The 16844-nt window shown below is 45.8% G+C and overlaps 1 protein-coding gene across 1 annotated transcript in view; it reads left to right on the top strand.

Annotated features, from left to right (window-relative positions):
* LOC139420145 (reversion-inducing cysteine-rich protein with Kazal motifs-like) overlaps nt 1-16326 on the top strand; it is an 86665-nt gene extending 70339 nt beyond the window's left edge. Inside the window, exons 16-21 of the mRNA XM_071169924.1 lie at nt 179-350; nt 4930-5125; nt 9864-10074; nt 11476-11549; nt 12557-12712; nt 14468-16326. Coding sequence (XP_071026025.1) covers nt 179-350; nt 4930-5125; nt 9864-10074; nt 11476-11549; nt 12557-12712; nt 14468-14695 — 1037 coding nt within the window. The 3' untranslated portion in view covers nt 14696-16326. The remainder of the gene's footprint in view (nt 1-178; nt 351-4929; nt 5126-9863; nt 10075-11475; nt 11550-12556; nt 12713-14467) is intronic.
* The last annotated feature ends 518 nt before the right edge of the window (nt 16327-16844 follow it).

Genomic DNA, 16844 nt, shown 5'->3' with positions numbered 1-16844 from the left:
TATTTCTGATTTCTTTGGTGAAGTCCTGGTTCCTGCTCTTTAGGCCAAAGGTAGATGACCTCAGGCCTTGGATATTCCAGGATGATATAGTGAAGACTTTGTGTTCCATAAACTGTCCAATGTTGTTAGTCGTGTGGTTTGGCCTCAGACCAGTTACTCTCTCTATCTCTCTCTATAGGGCTCCCGTGTGGCTGCCCTGACCGTTTTGTGCCGGTGTGTGCCCGTAACGGCCGCACCTACCCTAGTGCCTGTGTGGCCCGCTGCATGGGCTTCAAAGACGACCAGTTTGTGTTTGGCCACTGCCGCAGCAGTGACCCCTGCTCCCCCAGCCCCTGCCAGAGGAACCAGAGGTGAGACACTGTCCTGACCAGCGTTGGAGTTCTTTCTTCCTCACCACATTCCTTCCATCCTTCAACCATTTGTTTACTGGCATAATAACTGATCGAACACTATTGGATAGGTGAATGCAAAATCTCCCACTATGTACATTGGCTTTCACCTATCCAATCAGGTGCGATTAATGATTACTTCCAGAAAGGGAGGGAGGAAGGATGCATTTTATTTTACAGCGTTCCATACAGCCCTTTGTGGATAAGGTTGAACACCGTGACTCTAGTCTAGAGGATGCTATTTCTCTCCGAACAGAGGCATTGAGCCCTGATTCTATTCCACCTCAGTTGACTAGCCCTGGTCCTATTCCACCTCAGTTGACTAGCCCTGATCCTATTCAACCTCAGCAGACTAGCCCTGATCCTATTCCACCTCAGTCGACTAGCCCTGATCCTATTCAACCTCAGCAGACTAGCCCTGATCCTATTCAACCTCAGCAGACTAGCCCTGATCCTATTCCACCTCAGTCGACTAGCCCTGATCCTATTCAACCTCAGTTGACTAGCCCTGATCCTATTCAACCTCAGCAGACTAGCCCTGATCCTATTCCACCTCAGTCGACTAGCCCTGATCCTATTCCACCTCAGCAGACTAGCCCTGATCCTATTCAACCTCAGCAGACTAGCCCTGATCCTATTCCACCTCAGTTGACTAGCCCTGATCCTATTCCACCTCAGCAGACTAGCCCTGATCCTATTCAACCTCAGTCGACTAGCCCTGATCCTATTCCACCTCAGTCGACTAGCCCTGATCCTATTCCACCTCAGTCGACTAGCCCTGATCCTATTCAACCTCAGCAGACTAGCCCTGATCCTATTCCACCTCAGCAGACTAGCCCTGATCCTATTCCACCTCAGCAGACTAGCCCTGATCCTATTCCACCTCAGCAGACTAGCCCTGATCCTATTCAACCTCAGCAGACTAGCCCTGATCCTATTCCACCTCAGCAGACTAGCCCTGATCCTATTCCACCTCAGCAGACTAGCCCTGATCCTATTCCACCTCAGCAGACTAGCCCTGATCCTATTCCACCTCAGCAGACTAGCCCTGATCCTATTCCACCTCAGCAGACTAGCCCTGATCCTATTCCACCTCAGCAGACTAGCCCTGATCCTATTCCACCTCAGTCGACTAGCCCTGATCCTATTCAACCTCAGCAGACTAGCCCTGATCCTATTCCACCTCAGCAGACTAGCCCTGATCCTATTCCACCTCAGCAGACTAGCCCTGATCCTATTCCACCTCAGCAGACTAGCCCTGATCCTATTCCACCTCAGTCGACGTTTGTTATTTCCTCTCTTGATAAATCCTATTTTCCTTCAACCTGCTTCACTCTTTCTTCAAATCTCCCTCTCACATTTCCCCGTGTCCAGAGGTGACGGACAGTCTGGTTGTTTGTTCAGGTGTGACCAGGCTGCGTCCGCCCTGTGGTTGCCAGCGGTATCTCTGCCATAAGACACACCGGTATGGGGTGTGCTGTTGTAACCCTCCTATCCGGAATCGCCTTGAGCTCCCAAAGCCCTGAGGCTCCCAACTCTTCCCCAGGCAGCATCATCGATCTAACATTACTCCAAACAACACCAAACACAGCGTTGGTCGGTCGTTACCTCACTTACCTCACTGCTATTTGTCTTAATCTGTGTCACACGGTTCACTAGCTCGTCAGTGGACCCCAAGCGCACAATGTGATCTGGGCGGCAGGTAGCCTAGTGGTTAGAGCGTTGGACTAGTAACCGAAAGGTTGCAAGATCGAATCCCTGAGCTGACAAGTTAAAAATCTGTTGTTCTGCCCCTGAACAAGACAGTTAACCCACTGTTCCTAGACCAGTTAACCCACTGTTCCTAGACCAGTTAACCCACTGTTCCTAGGCCGTCATTGAAAACAAGAATTTGTTCTTAACTGACTTGCCTAGTTAAATAAAGGTTAAATAAAGGTTAAATAAAGGTTAAATAAAAAACATAAAAATGGTTTCTTAGGACACTCCCTAAACACACATTGTTAATAAGGACACACTCCCTAAACACACATTGTTAATAAGGACACACTCCCTAAACACACATTGTTAATAAGGACACACTCCCTAAACACACATTGTTAATAAGGACACACTCCCTAAACACACATTGTTAATAAGGACACACTCCCTAAACACACATTGTTAATAAGGACACACTCCCTAACCACACATTGTTAATAAGGACACACTCCCTAAACACACATTGTTAATAAGGACACACTCCCTAACCACACATTGTTAATAAGGACACACTCCCTAAACACACATTGTTAATAAGGACACACTCCCTAAACACACATTGTTAATAAGGACACACTCCCTAAACACACATTGTTAATAAGGACACACTCCCTAAACACACATTGTTAGTAAGGACACACTCCCTAAACACACATTGTTAATAAGGACACACTCCCTAAACACACATTGTTAATAAGGACACACTCCCTAAACACACATTGTTAATAAGGACACACTCCCTAACCACACATTGTTAATAAGGACACACTCCCTAAACACACATTGTTAATAAGGACACACTCCCTAAACACACATTGTTAATAAGGACACACTCCCTAAACACACATTGTTAATAAGGACACACTCCCTAAACACACATTGTTAATAAGGACACACTCCCTAAACACACATTGTTAATAAGGACACACTCCCTAAACACACATTGTTAATAAGGACACACTCCCTAAACACACATTGTTAATAAGGACACACTCCCTAAACACATTGTTAATAAGGACACACTCCCTAAACACACATTGTTAATAAGGACACACTCCCTAAACACACATTGTTAATAAGGACACACTCCCTAAACACATTGTTAATAAGGACACACTCCCTAACCACACATTGTTAATAAGGACACACTCCCTAACCACACATTGTTAATAAGGACACACTCCCTAACCACACATTGTTAATAAGGACACACTCCCTAAACACACATTGTTAATAAGGACACACTCCCTAAACACACATTGTTAATAAGGACACACTCCCTAAACACACATTGTTAATAAGGACACGCTCCCTAAACACACATTGTTAATAAGGACACGCTCCCTAAACACACATTGTTAATAAGGACACGCTCCCTAAACACACATTGTTAATAAGGACACACTCCCTAAACACACATTGTTAATAAGGACACACTCCCTAACCACACATTGTTAATAAGGACACACTCCCTAACCACACATTGTTAATAAGGACACACTCCCTAAACACACATTGTTAATAAGGACACACTCCCTAAACACACATTGTTAATAAGGACACGCTCCCTAAACACACATTGTTAATAAGGACACGCTCCCTAAACACACATTGTTAATAAGGACACACTCCCTAAACACACATTGTTAATAAGGACACACTCCCTAAACACACATTGTTAATAAGGACACACTCCCTAAACACACATTGTTAATAAGGACACACTCCCTAAACACACATTGTTAATAAGGACACACTCCCTAACCACACATTGTTAATAAGGACATACTCCCTAAACACACATTGTTAATAAGGACACACTCCCTAAACACACATTGTTAAACCTGTTGATGTCATCCTATCATCAGAGTCTCTATAGTAACCTGTTGATGTCATCCTATCATCAGTCTCTATAGTAACCTGTTGATGTCATCCTATCATCAGTCTCTATAGTAACCTGTTGATGTCATCCTATCATCAGAGTCTCTATAGTAACCTGTTGATGTAATCCTATCATCAGTCTCTATAGTAACCTGTTGATGTCATCCTATCATCAGAGTCTCTATAGTAACCTGTTGATGTCATCCTATCATCAGTCTCTATAGTAACCTGTTGATGTCATCCTATCATCAGTCTCTATAGTAACCTGTTGATGTCATCCTATCATCAGTCTCTATAGTAACCTGTTGATGTCATCCTATCATCAGAGTCTCTATAGTAACCTGTTGATGTCATCCTATCATCAGTCTCTATAGTAACCTGTTGATGTCATCCTATCATCAGTCTCTATAGTAACCTGTTGATGTCATCCTAATCAGTCTCTATAGTAACCTGTTGATGTCATCCTATCATCAGTCTCTATAGTAACCTGTTGATGTCATCCTATCATCAGAGTCTCTATAGTAACCTGTTGATGTCATCCTATCATCAGTCTCTATAGTAACCTGTTGATGTCATCCTATCATCAGAGTCTCTATAGTAACCTGTTGATGTCATCCTATCATCAGTCTGTATAGTAACCTGTTGATGTCATCCTATCATCAGAGTCTCTATAGTAACCTGTTGATGTCTGCAGTGAGAATAATACACAGTTGGGTACACTACTTTACAGTCATTTGGCGCTCAACTCAAAGCAATGGCTCCACGCTACATTGAAAATAATAGTATTGTACACGGATGGAAGTCATAGATGGAATGCGTTCATGTTTGTTTAAAAAAAAAAGTACTTAAAACAATGACATAAATTAACCTCTTTTCCTCTCGTCTTCCCATTGGTCCACAGGTGTATCGCCAACCGTAGAGTGTGCCTTACAGACATGGCTGACTACCCCTGTCCTCAGTTTGAGTGTGTGGGTCGCCCCTCAGGTTGTGACAAGAGTCACGTGGACCCAGCATGTGACACAGACAACGTGGAACATCCCAACCTCTGTCAGCTCCTCCTGATGAGCAAGACCTTGGCCTATATGGGCCACTGTCAGGTACAATTTGACATTCATGTCAGTTATGCTTTTAGTCAAAGCAATGTTCTGAAGTAGAAAATGTTTTTATCATTCAGTCTCAATGTCTCTGCTTCCATAACATCTACGCCATCATTCCCTAAATTGACTGAATATGTTGACTGTCACGCCCTGGCCTCAGTATTCTGAGTTTTCATTAGTTTTTTGGGGAGGCCAGGGTGTGACATGGCGATTTATGTGGTTTGTTTTGTCTGGGGTTGTTTGTAGTTATGGGATTGTGGTTAGAGTAGTACTCCAGGTAAGTCTATGGTTGCCTAGAGTGGTTCTCAATCAGAGGCAGGAGTTTATCGTTGTCTCTGATTGGGAACCATATTTAGGCAGCCATATTCTTTAGGTCTCTTGTGGGTGATTGTCTCCTGTGTCAGTGTTTGTACCACACGGGACTGTTTGGGGTTTTCATGTTTCTTGTTTTGTAGTCTATTTCATGTATAGTTTTGTTATTAAAAGAACCACGAATTATAACTACGCTGCGTCTTGATCCGATCCCTGCTACACCTCTTCTTCAGAGGAAGAGGAGGAAGAGAACCGTTACATTGACAGCATTTAAGGGCTTTTTGGGGGGTATTTCAATCGATATCATTCATCGGCCATTTGAGAAGCAGCCTGAAACTAAACCAATTTACTGGAGACGGGTGACCAATATTTAGTCAATCACACAGAGATCACCCTGTTTTTAGAGCCTCAGAAAAGCTTCTCTCTGTTTGTGGTCATGAACGCTTAAATGAAGAACCTGCTTAGATCTGTCAGAGGCATGACGACACGTCCCAGCTGTTAGCAGTATAGACATACACATTACACATTTCAATACCATACTTTCAGGAAGTGACGGAGTGTCTTTGTACCTTGGCTTATGAGAGGAGGCAGATATCCTAGCCCACCGAAGCTGAAATCAAAATAAAATCAAATGTTATTTGTCACATACAACAGAATAGAACCTTACCGTGAAATACTTACTTACGAACCCCTAACCAACAATGCAGTTCAAGAAATAGAGTTAAGAAAATATTTACTAAATAAACTAAAGTAAAAAATAAATAAAAAGTAACACAATAAAATAACAATAACGAGGCTCTATACAGGGAGTACTGGTACCGAGTCAGTGTGGAGGCTATATACAGGGAACACTGGTACCGAGTCAGTGTGCGGGGGTACAGGTTATTTGAGATAATTTGTACATGTAGGTAGGGGTGAAGTGACTATGCATAGATAATAAACAGCGGGTAGTAGCAGTGTAAAAACAAAGGGGGGGGGGGGGGGGGTTATCAATGTAAATAGTCTGGGAGGCCATTTAATTAATTGTTCAGCAGTCTTATGTCTTTGAGGTAGAAGCTGTCAAGGAGCCTTTTGGACCTAGACTTGGAGCTCCGGTATTGCTTGCAGTGCGGTAGCAGAGAGAACAGTCTATGACTCGGGTGACTGGAGACTTTGACCAATTTTTGGGCCTTCCCACTGTAGCTCCTTATGGTCAGATGCCGGGCAGTTGCCATAGCAGGCGGTGATGCAACCGGTCAGGATGCTCTCGATGGTGCGGCTGTAGAACTTTTTGAGGATCTGAGGACCAATGCCAAATCTTTTCAGTCTCCTGAAGGGGAAAAGGTGTTGTCGTGAACTCTTCACAACTGTATTGGTGTGTTTGGACCATGATTAAAGTTTGTTGGTGATGTGGACACCAAGGAACTTGAAACTCTCAACCTGCTCCACTACAGCCCCATCTATGAGAATGGGGTCATGTTCATCCCTCCTTTTCCTGTAGTCTACGATCAGGTCCTTTGTCTTGCTCACGTTGAGGGAGAGGTTGTTGTCCTGGCACCACACTGCCAGGTCTCTGACCTCCTCCCTATAGGCTGTCACATTGTTGTCTGTGATCACTGTTGTGTCGTCAGCAAACTTAATGATGGTGTTGGAGTTGTGCTTGGCCACGCAGTCGTGAGTGAACAGGGAGCACCAGTGAGGGGCCCTGTGTTGAGTATCAGAGAGGCAGATGTGTTGTTGCCTACCCTTACCACCTGGGGTGCGGCCCATCAGGAAGTCCAGGATCCAGTTGCAGAGGGAGGTATTTAGTCCCAGGGTCCTTAGCTTAATGATGAGCTTTGAGAGCACTATGGTGTTGAACGCTGAGCTGTAGTCATTGAACAGCATTCTCACATACTGTAGGTGTCCTTTTGTACAGGAGGGAAAAGGCAGTGTGGACAATCCCCTAAAGTATTGTCTAATAAACTCATATGTTGCATTCAGGTTCTTAGTCTTTCCACACGTGCAGACACATGCATCTCCTGTTTAGGACTGTGTATGTACGTATATGATACACCCGAAATCCCCCCATGTCTGTTTGTTTGTGAATGTTGAGAAGGTCTGCAGTGGTTGAATTAGAGTGGTTTGTTAGTGATTAGGACCTGGTGGGATCATGTTTCTCCTTGCGGTAGGTCGCAGCGTCGGTAGGTCGCAGCGTCGGTAGGTCGCAGCGTCGGTAGGTCGCAGCGTCGGTAGGTCGCAGCGTCGGTAGGTCTCAGCGTCGGTAGGTTGCAGCGTCGGTAGGTCGCAGCGTCGGTAGGTCTCAGCGTCGGTAGGTCGCAGCGTCGGTAGGTCGTAGCGTCGGTAGGTCTCAGCGTCGGTAGGTCGCAGCGTCGGTAGGTCTCAGCGTCGGTAGGTCTCAGCGTCGGTAGGTCTCAGCGTCGGTAGGTCGCAGCGTCGGTAGGTCTCAGCGTCGGTAGGTCTCAGCGTCGGTAGGTCTCAGCGTCGGTAGGTCGCAGCGTCGGTAGGTCGCAGCGTCGGTAGGTCGCAGCGTCGGTAGGTCGCAGCGTCGGTAGGTCGCAGCGTCGGTAGGTCGCAGCGTCGGTAGGTCGCAGCGTCGGTAGGTCGCAGCGTCGGTAGGTCTCAGCGTCGGTAGGTCGCAGCGTCGGTAGGTCTCAGCGTCGGTAGGTCGCAGCGTCGGTAGGTCTCAGCGTCGGTAGGTCTCAGCGTCGGTAGGTCTCAGCGTCGGTAGGTCTCAGCGTCGGTAGGTCTCAGCGTCGGTAGGTCTCAGCGTCGGTAGGTCGCAGCGTCGGTAGGTCGTAGCGTCGGTAGGTCGCAGCGTCGGTAGGTCGCAGCGTCGGTAGGTCGTAGCGTCGGTAGGTCTCAGCGTCGGTAGGTCGCAGCGTCGGTAGGTCTCAGCGTCGGTAGGTCTCAGCGTCGGTAGGTCTCAGCGTCGGTAGGTCGTAGCGTCGGTAGGTCGTAGCGTCGGTAGGTCTCAGCGTCGGTAGGTCGCAGCGTCGGTAGGTCGTAGCGTCGGTAGGTCTCAGCGTCGGTAGGTCGCAGCGTCGGTAGGTCGCAGCGTCGGTAGGTCGCAGCGTCGGATCGGGTTATACAGTTGAAGTTGGAAGTTTACATACACTTAGGTTGGAGTCGTTAAAACTTGTTTTTCAACCACTCCACAAATTTCTTGTTAACAAACTATAGTTTTGGCAAGTCGGTTAGGACATCTACTTTGTGCATGACACAAGTCATTTTTCCAACAACTGTTTACAGACAGATTATTTCACTTATAATTCACTGTATCACAATTCCAGTGGGTCAGAAGTTTACATACACTAAGTAGACTGTGCCTTTAAACAGCTTGGAAAATTCCAGAAAATGATGTCATGGCTTTAGAAGCTTCTGATAGGGTAATTGACATCATTTGAGTCAATTGGAGGTGTATCTGTGGATGTATTTCAAGGCCTACATTCAAACAAAGTGCCTCTTTGCTTGACATCATGGGAAAATCAAGAGAAATCAGCCAAGACTTTATAAAAAAAAAAATTGTAGACCTCCACAATTCTGGTTCTTCCTTGGGAGCAATTTCCAAAGGCCTGAAGGTACCACATTCATCTGTACAAACAAATACTAATTTAGTGTATGAAAACTTCTGACCCACTGGGAATGTGATGAAAGAAATAAAAGCTGAAATAAATAATTCTCTCTACTATTATTCTGACATTTTCACATTCTTAAAATAAAGTGGTGATCCTAACTGACCTAAGACATGGAATTGTTACTTGGATTAAATGTCAGGAATTGTGAAAAACTGATTTTAAATGTATTTGGCTAAGGTGTATGTAAACTTCCTAACTTCAACTGTATATCCATTTAACCTCAACGACACCCCATTAAAATACCCACTTTAGGCCCGTGTCAAGTCACCAAACCAAGAGCCTCGCAATTAGCCAATAAACCCGCCCACTCTCTGTGTATTCCTGAGACAGTGAATAAAGGGTATATGAGAAGAAAGGAACACAGATGTGTTGTGAAATCTGTGAAAGTTTTGTAATGTTTTAAAAATGGTAAAACTGCCTTAATTTATTTCTGGACCCCAGGAAGAGTAGCTGCTGCCTTGGCAGAAGTGAATGATTCATCTGGATGTGAATGATTCATCTGGATGTGAATGATTCAATGAATGTGAATGATTCAATGAATGTGAATGATTCATCTGGATGTGAATGATTCATCTGGATGTGAATGATTCAATGAATGTGAATGATAACATCTGGATGTGAACGATTCATCTGGATGTGAATGATTCAATTAATGTGAATGATTCATCTGGATGTGAATGATTCATCTGGATGTGAATGATTCATCTGGATGTGAATGATTCATCTGGATGTGAATGATTCAATGAATGTGAATGATAACATCTGGATGTGAATGATTCATTATTATACTGTATGTATGTTCTATGCAGGACGCCTGTAAAAGGGCTCGGCCCGTGTGCGGCCACAATGGCGAAACGTACAACACGGTGTGCGAGGCCTACTCAGACCGCGTTGCCGTGGACTACCAGGGGCGGTGCCATGCCGTGGGGGCGGTGGCAGAGTTTGCCTCTGACTCAGGCTGTGACATGATCCCCTGCCCCGCCCTGTCCACCCCCGGCTGCATCCCTGTCACACCACCTGGTCAGTACAATAGAGACAGAAATGATATCATATATAATGTTCTATTAACGCTATGGTCAGTACACTCATTGGCTATGGAACCCTGACCTGTTCACCGGACGTGCTACCTGTCCCAGACCTGCTGTTTTCAACTCTCTAGAGGCAGCAGGAGCGGTAGAGATACTATTAATGATCGGCTATGAAAAGCCATCTGACATTTACTCCTGAGGTGCTGCACCCTCTACAACCACTGTGATTATTATTATTTGACCCTGCTGGTCATCTATGAACATTTGAGGCTGCGTTTCTGTACAGCACTTTGTGACATCAGCTGATGTAAGAAGGGCTTTATAAATACATTTGATTGATTGAACCACATTCACTTTGTCATATACACTCAGTGGCCAGTTTATTAGGTACACCACCCTGTTCATGAAAATGGTTCGCTCCTACAGACGGGGAGTCATGTGGCCGTGGCTTGTTATATAAAGCAGGCAGACAGGCATCGAGGCATTCAGTTACTGTTCAATTGAACGTTAGAATGGGCAAAACGAGTGACTAGCCAACTTTCTTTTTTTTTATTTTTTTTTATTTTTTTTTACCCCCTTTTTCTCCCCAATTTCGTGGTATCCAATTGTTGTAGTAGCTACTATCTTGTCTCATTTCTGCAACTCCCGTACGGGCTCGGAAGAGACGAAGGTTGAATGTCATGCGTCCTCTGATACACAACCCAACCAGCCGTACTGCTTCTTAACACAGCGCGCATCCAACCCGGAAGCCAGCCGCACCAATGTGTCGGAGGCTACACCGTGCACCTGGCAACCTTGGCTAGCGCGCACTGCGCCCGGCCCGCCACAGGAGTCGCTGGTGCGCGATGAGACAAGGAGATCCCTACCGACCAATCCCTCCCTAACCCGGACGACGCTAGGCCTATTGTGCGCTGCAGTCGCCCCACGGACCTCCCGGTCGCGGCCGGTTACGACAGAGCCTGGGCGCGAACCCAGGGACTCTGATGGCGCAGCTGGCGCTGCAGTACAGCGCCCTTAACCACTGCGCCACCCGGGAGGCCGACTAGCCAACTTTCAACGTGGTATGATCATTGGTGCCACGCTGCCTGGTGTCAACGATACAGGAGAGTGGCGGTGGAGTAATGATGAGGGGAATGTTGTCCTGGCACACTACAGGTCCCTTGATACCAATTGAGCAATGTTTCCATGCCACGAAGAATTTTGCCTGTTCTGGAGGCAAAGGGTGGTGGGTACGACCCAGTACTAGATGGGTGTACATAATATACGGGCCACTGAGTGTAAATCTCTGTTATACTTATGATTTTTTCTACATGGGAACACAAGTCAGATTCAGATATTGTTTTGATTGACACCTATCCTCTGACCCCTGACCTCTTGGTGCTCCACCTATCAGGCGCCTGCTGTCCTCTGTGCGCGGGCATGCTGCAGATCCTGTGGAACAAGGAGCAAATGAAAGTCTTCGCTAAGGTCAGGACCGTCTGCCATGCGCCTCAACTATCTGGGTGTGGGCCTGGGGCTTTGTTCCATTTCAGAAAAGTTGTCCCCTTCCCTCTCACTCCTTTTATGGATCTGTCTAAGTCACAACAGTAGCTCCACCAAGTTCAGTATGCTGTGTACAGGTTTAGATTCCGCTAATAAAGGGCGTACAATCGTGTGTGTTAGAGCAGGGCAGGAACAAAAGCCTGCACACCCAGTTGAGTAGCTTTCCGGGAGATGGATTGGCCACCCCTGGGGCATAGGCTGTGGGTTTTGAACTGTAGTGACACAAGACGACCACTAGAGGGAGGCATAGATTTAAAATACCTAGCATCAACATCACATGCCTCCTTCTGGGATACTTAGCAAGTTTGAAATGACTAGATCGGACGCAGCTTAAAGAGCTCAGAAATGCTTCGTATACATGCTAATAAGAAATGCTTTGTATAAATGCTAATAAGAAATGCTTCTTATACATGCTAATAAGAAATGCTTCTTATACATGCTAATAAGAAATGCTTCTTATATATGCTAATAACAGCTAATGAAAAATGTAATTCAAAGCAGATTCATTATAAATGTGAGCTAGGGCTATTAGTCCCTAATCTCCAACACAATTATCTTATCAACGTTAAGTCTAGACCATAAGCCTGCTAATTCCAAACAAATGACCTTTGGAAATGCTGTCACGCTGAAATTATGTAGCGCTGATTAGGGCGTAGACAACGACTCGCTCAGACCAGCCATGGAAACAGACAGCGTAGATTGCCAACCAACCCTTCATTCCCTGACAGTAGGCACTGTAAAACATTCATTGCACTTTCAACTACTGTTCACAGATGCATTTCATGTTTGTTATTAAATCGGGATGAATACAATTTACTCACCACATAGAGTGCCAATAAACCTGTTTTCAGTTCCGTTTTCCTCAGTCTGCAGTGAATTGAATCTCAAACTCTATATGGCTCTGGTTCTGTCCTGCTGGTTTGGTGTGTCAGTTGAACAGGAAGCAACCAGTGACGGTCCATGACATCTTGAGGATCCTGCGTCTCCACATCTCCGTGCCGCAGTGTGACATCTTCGGTTACCTGAGCATCGACTCAGAGATCGTCATCCTCATCGTCCCCGTGGACCAGCAGCCAACCCCACTGCAGGTAACAACACAGAAACTGAGTTCACACACTGGGTACACACTATCACACACTGGCTACACACTATCACACACTGGCTACACACTATCACACACTGGCTACACACTATCACACACTGGCTACACACTATCACACACTGGCTACACACTATCACACACTGGCTACACACTGGCTACACACTGGCTACACACTATCACACACTGGCTACACACTATCACACACTGGCTACACACTATCACACACTAGCTACACACTATCACACACTAGCTACACACTATCACACACTAGCTACACACTATCACACACTGGCTACACACTATCACACACTGGCTACAAACTATCACACACTGGCTACACACTATCACACACTGGCTACACACTATCACACACTGGCTACACACTGGCTACACACTGGCTACACACTATCACACACTGGCTACACACTATCACACACTGGCTACACACTATCACACACTAGCTACACACTATCACACACTAGCTACACACTATCACACACTGGCTACACACTGGCTACACACTATCACATACTGGCTACACACTGGCTACACACTATGACACACTGGCTACACACTATCACACACTGGCTACACACTGGCTACACACTGGCTACACACTATCACATACTGGCTACACACTGGCTACACACTATGACACACTGGTTACACACTATCACACACTGGCTACACACTGGCTACACACTATCACACACTGGCTCCACACTTTCACACACTGGCTACACACTATCACACACTGGCTACACACTGGCTACACACTATCACATACTGGCTACACACTGGCTACACACTATCACACACTGGCTACACACTATCACACACTGGCTACACACTGGCTACACACTGGCTACACACTGGCTACACACTATCACATACTGGCTACACACTGGCTACACACTATGACACACTGGTTACACACTATCACACACTGGCTACACACTGGCTACACACTATCACACACTGGCTCCACACTTTCACACACTGGCTACACACTATCACACACTGGCTACACACTATCACACACTGGCTACACACTATCACACACTGGCTACACACTATCACACACTGGCTACACACTATCACACACTGGCTACACACTGGCTACACACTGGCTACACACTATCACACACTGGCTACACACTATCACACACTAGCTACACACTATCACACACTGGCTATTAATTAGATTTAATTGAGATAGGACTAACCTGGATAAACAGAAGGTTAAACAAAGATTTTCTCATGACACCAGAGACTTAGATGACGAACGAGAGACCCCAAACCCCCGTCTCGCTGAGAGACAATCTAACTCCTCTCAGAATCTCTTTCACTCCACTGGGACTCATAATCCGACGTTTCATCTCTGCCACCAGTTCTGTCGCATCGAGTGTGAAACTCCCAATTAAGTTGTTTTTTTCATACCCTTTCCACCCCTTTTATTGATATCTCTGCAAAAAAAAACAGCCCTGAGCAATAATTATCGATGGAAACCGGGAAAGGAAGGTTATGGGCCGGCCTCCTGTCATTCTCTCTAGGAACTATTAGTCAAGAATGTGACTCACGGTAACTTTTAGGTGGTTCAATTAGGAATCAACAAACAAAGAGCCTGGTTTGTTACGTTATAACAAAATAACACGTTTGGATCTGCTATTTCAGAAGGGAATTAAGACAATGCATAACATCATACATGTATATGTGTGTGCGTGTGTGTATCATGTCTCAGATTGAAGCCTGCAGCATGGAGGCGGAGAAGATCGACTCACTCATCAACTACGGCAGCCCCACCCTGGTCTCCCACGTGCCTCTGTCTGCTTTCCTCACCTCCGACGTCTCCATCTCCACCATCAGGTCCACGGGATACCCCAGCTCCTCGGCCTCCTCCCTGCCCATCTTCCTCTGCCTCGCCTTGGGCCTCGTCCTCATTCTAGCCCCAGGCATAGCCGAGGCCTAGCTAGTCCCCAGTAGCCAGCCACGCCCTGGTGGCACGAGGCCTGGTGTATTGTGGACTATTCTAAGGGACCCTCTCCCAGGTCATTGCATGGCAGGAAGCATCATCCTGTAAAAGCCTTGACAATCAACCCTATAAACTCTACTGCACAAGCGTCAATCATAGACGAGAAGCTATGAGATTCATCTTGTTCCAATGACAGGGGAGACACAATCACATTCCAGCTTTGGTTCCATAGAACTCTTTATATATCGTGACAGGGAGGATTCGTTTTTTATTACACAGTGTTTTGTATCCAGTAGCTCTCTCCTCCTCTAAAGCTGTGGAGGGGTGTGTGTGTGTGTGTGTGTGTGTGTGTGTGTGTGTGTGTGTGTGTGTGTGTGTGTGTGTGTGTGTGTGTGTGTGTGTCCTCCTTACCTTTTCCCTCGCCCACTTCTCCTCTTCCTCACTTCTCCTCCCCTCTCCCTCTCCTCCCCTCTCCTTCTCCTCCCCTCTCCCTCTCCTCCCCTCTCCTCCCCTCTCCTTCTCCTCCCCTCTCCTTCTCCTCCACTCTCCTTCTCCTCCCCTCTCCTCCCCTCTCCTCCCCTCTAACTCTCCTCCCCTCTCCTTCTCCTCCACTCTCCCTCTCCTCCCCTCTCCTTCTCCCTCTCCTCCCCTCTCCTCCCCTCTCCTTCTCCTCCCCTCTCCCTCTCCCTCTCCTCCCCTCTCCCTCTCCTCCCCTCTCCTTCTCCTTCTCCTCCCCTCTCCCTCTCCTCCCCTCTCCCTCTCTTCCCCTCTCCTCCCCTCTCCCTCTCCTCCCCTCTCCTCTATCCAGGTTTTGCATTTGTACTATTGTAAATAGAGAAGGAGTTGGAAGTTGCAGACTGAGACATTCTGAACGTCAAACAGCTGGAAGACAAGCATCCCCCCCACTCTATAAGCTGAAAAGACACAAAAAGGGATTCCCGTTATTCCTTTAGAGTAGATAAGATATATTTAATAAAATAACAGGAACAACAGCCATGTTTTTAATGAAAATGACAATCATCACTTTACCCAGCAGTGGGGTAAAACAAACGTGGGACAATATGCCTTGTATATAGTTCCTATAGAAAGCAAATCCAATAACTCTGTAATGTTGATAATAATTATTCTGAAAATATTCTATATTTGATATGCATAAGACATGGATTGAAACGTGATTCACTATGTGCCTCTTTTTTTATTTTTATTTGATGTTATATTCTTGCATGATGACAATTTATTTTTTATCCAGAATGTATTGTATTTGTCCTGTCCGTTTGATTTGATGATGTTTCTATGCCTACGCAACAGGAAGTGTTGTCTCCGTCGTTCTACAGTATTATCGAGGCAGCTTTGAAGCAGCACGTCATTTTTTTTCTCCAAGGGTCTTTGTAGTATTACACCTGTTTGTCTCTGAGAGTTTTTGTTTGTTTGTTATTTTTTGTGAAATCAAATGTGTTCATATTGCCAACGTTTAGAAAGAGTAGAGATGTAGACACTTAAGCAATACTTTAATCATCACTCTATTGCAGCATTTTCTCGGGGCGGAGATGCCAGTACTTTGCAGTGTGTGTGCGTGTAAAATGTCAACAGAATGCATATTCTATGGAGTATAAAATCGTCCAATCAAACAGACCGGTTGCTTTTTCTTTTACATTACATCATAACTCTTTAGGAATATATATATATCTTCTCTCCAGATTTCACAGGGAAGTCGAGTACTGCATAAAATATTACCAATCTAATCCATATGATTTTGCTCAAGAGTGAATTAGAACTGAAACATCACAGGTTAAACTCTTCATTATCTTCAGGCTCTTTCGTATTTGTTTTCCCTCATCTTCCTCGTTCTCAAACGGAAAAGTTCCAAGATCCCTCCTCTCAGTGGGTTTTGTGAGAAAGAGGCAAGGGGAGAGGACACGAGGAATCGAAGGAAAAGCCCAAAGCCCCAACCCGGCACCTCTAACATGTAATAACATACTATTACCACGAGGGGGCAGGCTGTGACAGAGTAACGGAGACCAGAGTGTCTGCTTCCTCAACACTTCCTACTTGTCTGTAGTGCCCCAGAAAGTGGATGAGGAAGTGGAAAGACCCTGGTGTCTGATAATGGTCTCGGCGGCTCCCCTTAAGTCTGATTTACATGATC

This window comes from Oncorhynchus clarkii, chromosome 11, assembly GCF_045791955.1.
Source record: "Oncorhynchus clarkii lewisi isolate Uvic-CL-2024 chromosome 11, UVic_Ocla_1.0, whole genome shotgun sequence".
Lineage (NCBI taxonomy): Eukaryota > Metazoa > Chordata > Actinopteri > Salmoniformes > Salmonidae > Oncorhynchus > Oncorhynchus clarkii.
Note: the sequence above shows the minus strand (reverse complement) of the source record. Positions and strands in the feature narration are given on the sequence as shown.